This window comes from Prunus dulcis, chromosome 7, assembly GCF_902201215.1.
Source record: "Prunus dulcis chromosome 7, ALMONDv2, whole genome shotgun sequence".
Taxonomy (NCBI): Eukaryota; Viridiplantae; Streptophyta; class Magnoliopsida; order Rosales; family Rosaceae; genus Prunus; species Prunus dulcis.
In genome coordinates this window covers 5314222-5316142 of record NC_047656.1, presented here as the reverse complement: position 1 = coordinate 5316142, position 1921 = coordinate 5314222, and the positions used below count along the sequence as shown (strand labels likewise).

Below are 1921 nucleotides of genomic sequence, written 5' to 3'. Positions count from 1 at the left end.
ATTACTCCCCTTTTTGGAATTGATTTGATTAATTAGGGATTTGATTTATTAGGGATAATCAAATCCCTAATTGTGGTAGGTATCAAATCAAATCCTGATTCAATTAGGTAACTCCTCATTTAATTGGGAATCGTGGTAATTAACCAAATCAATTCTCAACCTAATTAGGTAATGTTTAATTTAATTGGGTAATTCCCAATTAAATTGAGTAACTCCCAATTAGGTTGATTAATTCCTAATTAGGTCAAATAATCCCCAAATGGCAAGAATTATTTGACCTAGGGTTTGATTTAATTAGGTTCCCACCGTACAATTATATTGATTGCGAATCCGAAGAATCGGTGTGGCGCCCTTGATGTGGCCATTGTGTCACGGCCATGTCAATCACCTAGACTTGTGTCCTTTCCTGAAAGAAAGAAGAAAACTTTGTTCAGATTGATCAATGGTCTTCTCCTCGAAGGAGCTCAAAAGTTATCAACTTTCAGCATTTTATATTACACCATGTGATGACCAAGAAGGATAAAAAAGAAAAAGAACAAAGATATCAAGCCATGCATTTTTGTTTGTTTTATATAATCAAGAACTTAGCAGGAACAAGAATGACGGCCTGTTCCACAACTAGTGCATCAGTTTTAGGCCATTAAAGATTATACACAACTATTTACCTAGAAGAAAGTGTATGAGAGCTATTTACAACCCCTCGGAGAGCACTTGAGCGCCGTGCCCTCTGATCAAGCTCCTTGGTGACACGCATAGCAGAGACTTCTTTTTCCATGGCAGCTACTTCTCTCTGCATCTTTTTGGCCTCAACCTCCATTGCTTTGTTAAGTGTATCCACCTTCTTTGCCAACATCTACTTGATTCCACACAAGAAACAAATTAAGAGCAAAACAAGAGTGGAGAGAGGTTGCAAAATTAATGAGATAGGTCCTACTAGCTAACCTCAATTGCATCATCCTTGTCCTTGAGGGTTTGATCTTTCTCATGGCAAGCTTTCCTCAAAGATACGACCTCTTTCTGTAACATATCATACAGCACTCCAGAAACATAATCTTCATGCTCTGTCCTGGATTGTTCAGCCAAAGATCCATTTGCCCTCTCCTCATGTCTACCAATTGTCTCATCCATCTGAGTCTGATCACTGGCACTGTTTGTGTTATCTTTCCCAGTTGCATATGGTACTAGCGTATCTCTGTCTAGCAATCTACTACCACCATCAAACGATCTAGATGAACTCTTGGCTTGTTTCAATATTGCAGTAGCAGTGTTGGAACGGTTGAAACCAGATTGTAAATTCGATTTTGTCCTAGATAGATAGCCATTAAAGGATGCTCTAGAGAAGTTCTCAGCTCCACCAAGAGACTGACGCCTTGAAGGCCCATTGCTGATGATTCTTGCATCTGAGGATGGGCGGGATTTTCCACTCATTTGCAACAACAGTGGCAACCCTATTTGTAGAGTCCTTTGCACGAGCCACCTCCTGTTCCAACAGTTTTTTCTCCTCCTACGCAAGCTTGAAGGTTAGAGGCAGTTTGCATTTGTGACAGACTCAGAACAACTACGAAGTGATTTGCAAGAACTGGAGTTCCAAGAAATGTTTATTACATTCATCTCCTGCACTTCACTGTTGAATCTGTGATGAAAGTTTGTAGATTGTTGGTTTGTTATATGAGCAAGAATAAAATGTTTATGAAAACTGTGTCTAGGGAAGAGAGAAAGCAGAGAGAATGAAGAGTATTCAGTATATTTCTCTTAATGCAAATGAGCACAAACACACGCTCAAATACGTGACACATGTTGCCAAAATAGCTTAGGTCCTAAATTTTAGGTAGCAAGGACTCATCTCCAACCGTACACAATCATTGGAGGCTATGATCCTTACACCTAGGCTAGAATTGGTTAGCAAGGTACAGCTGAATAA

At 39.5% G+C, this 1921-nt stretch overlaps 1 protein-coding gene across 1 annotated transcript; it reads right to left on the bottom strand.

Annotated features, from left to right (window-relative positions):
• Positions 1-541: 541 nt before the first annotated feature.
• LOC117635237 (microtubule-associated protein 70-2-like) lies at positions 542-1428 on the bottom strand. Its single transcript, XM_034369589.1, has 2 exons — positions 943-1428; positions 542-853 (listed from the first exon to the last, which is right to left on the bottom strand). The coding sequence occupies exons 1-2, from the start codon at positions 1426-1428 to the stop codon at positions 662-664; spliced, it is 678 nt and encodes a 225-aa protein (XP_034225480.1). The 3' UTR covers positions 542-661.
• Between the last annotated feature and the right edge of the window lie 493 nt (positions 1429-1921).

What these genes read in the sequence shown, in the direction of transcription:
- LOC117635237 (XM_034369589.1), bottom strand. Translation starts at nt 1,428, where the DNA reads ATGAGTGGAAAATCCCGCCCATCCTCAGATGCAAGAATCATCAGCAAT. An exon ending in ACAAGGATGATGCAATTGAG is followed by an intron (nt 854 to 942) that starts GTTAGCTAGTAG and finishes GGAATCAAGTAG; the next exon opens with ATGTTGGCAAAGAAGGTGGA.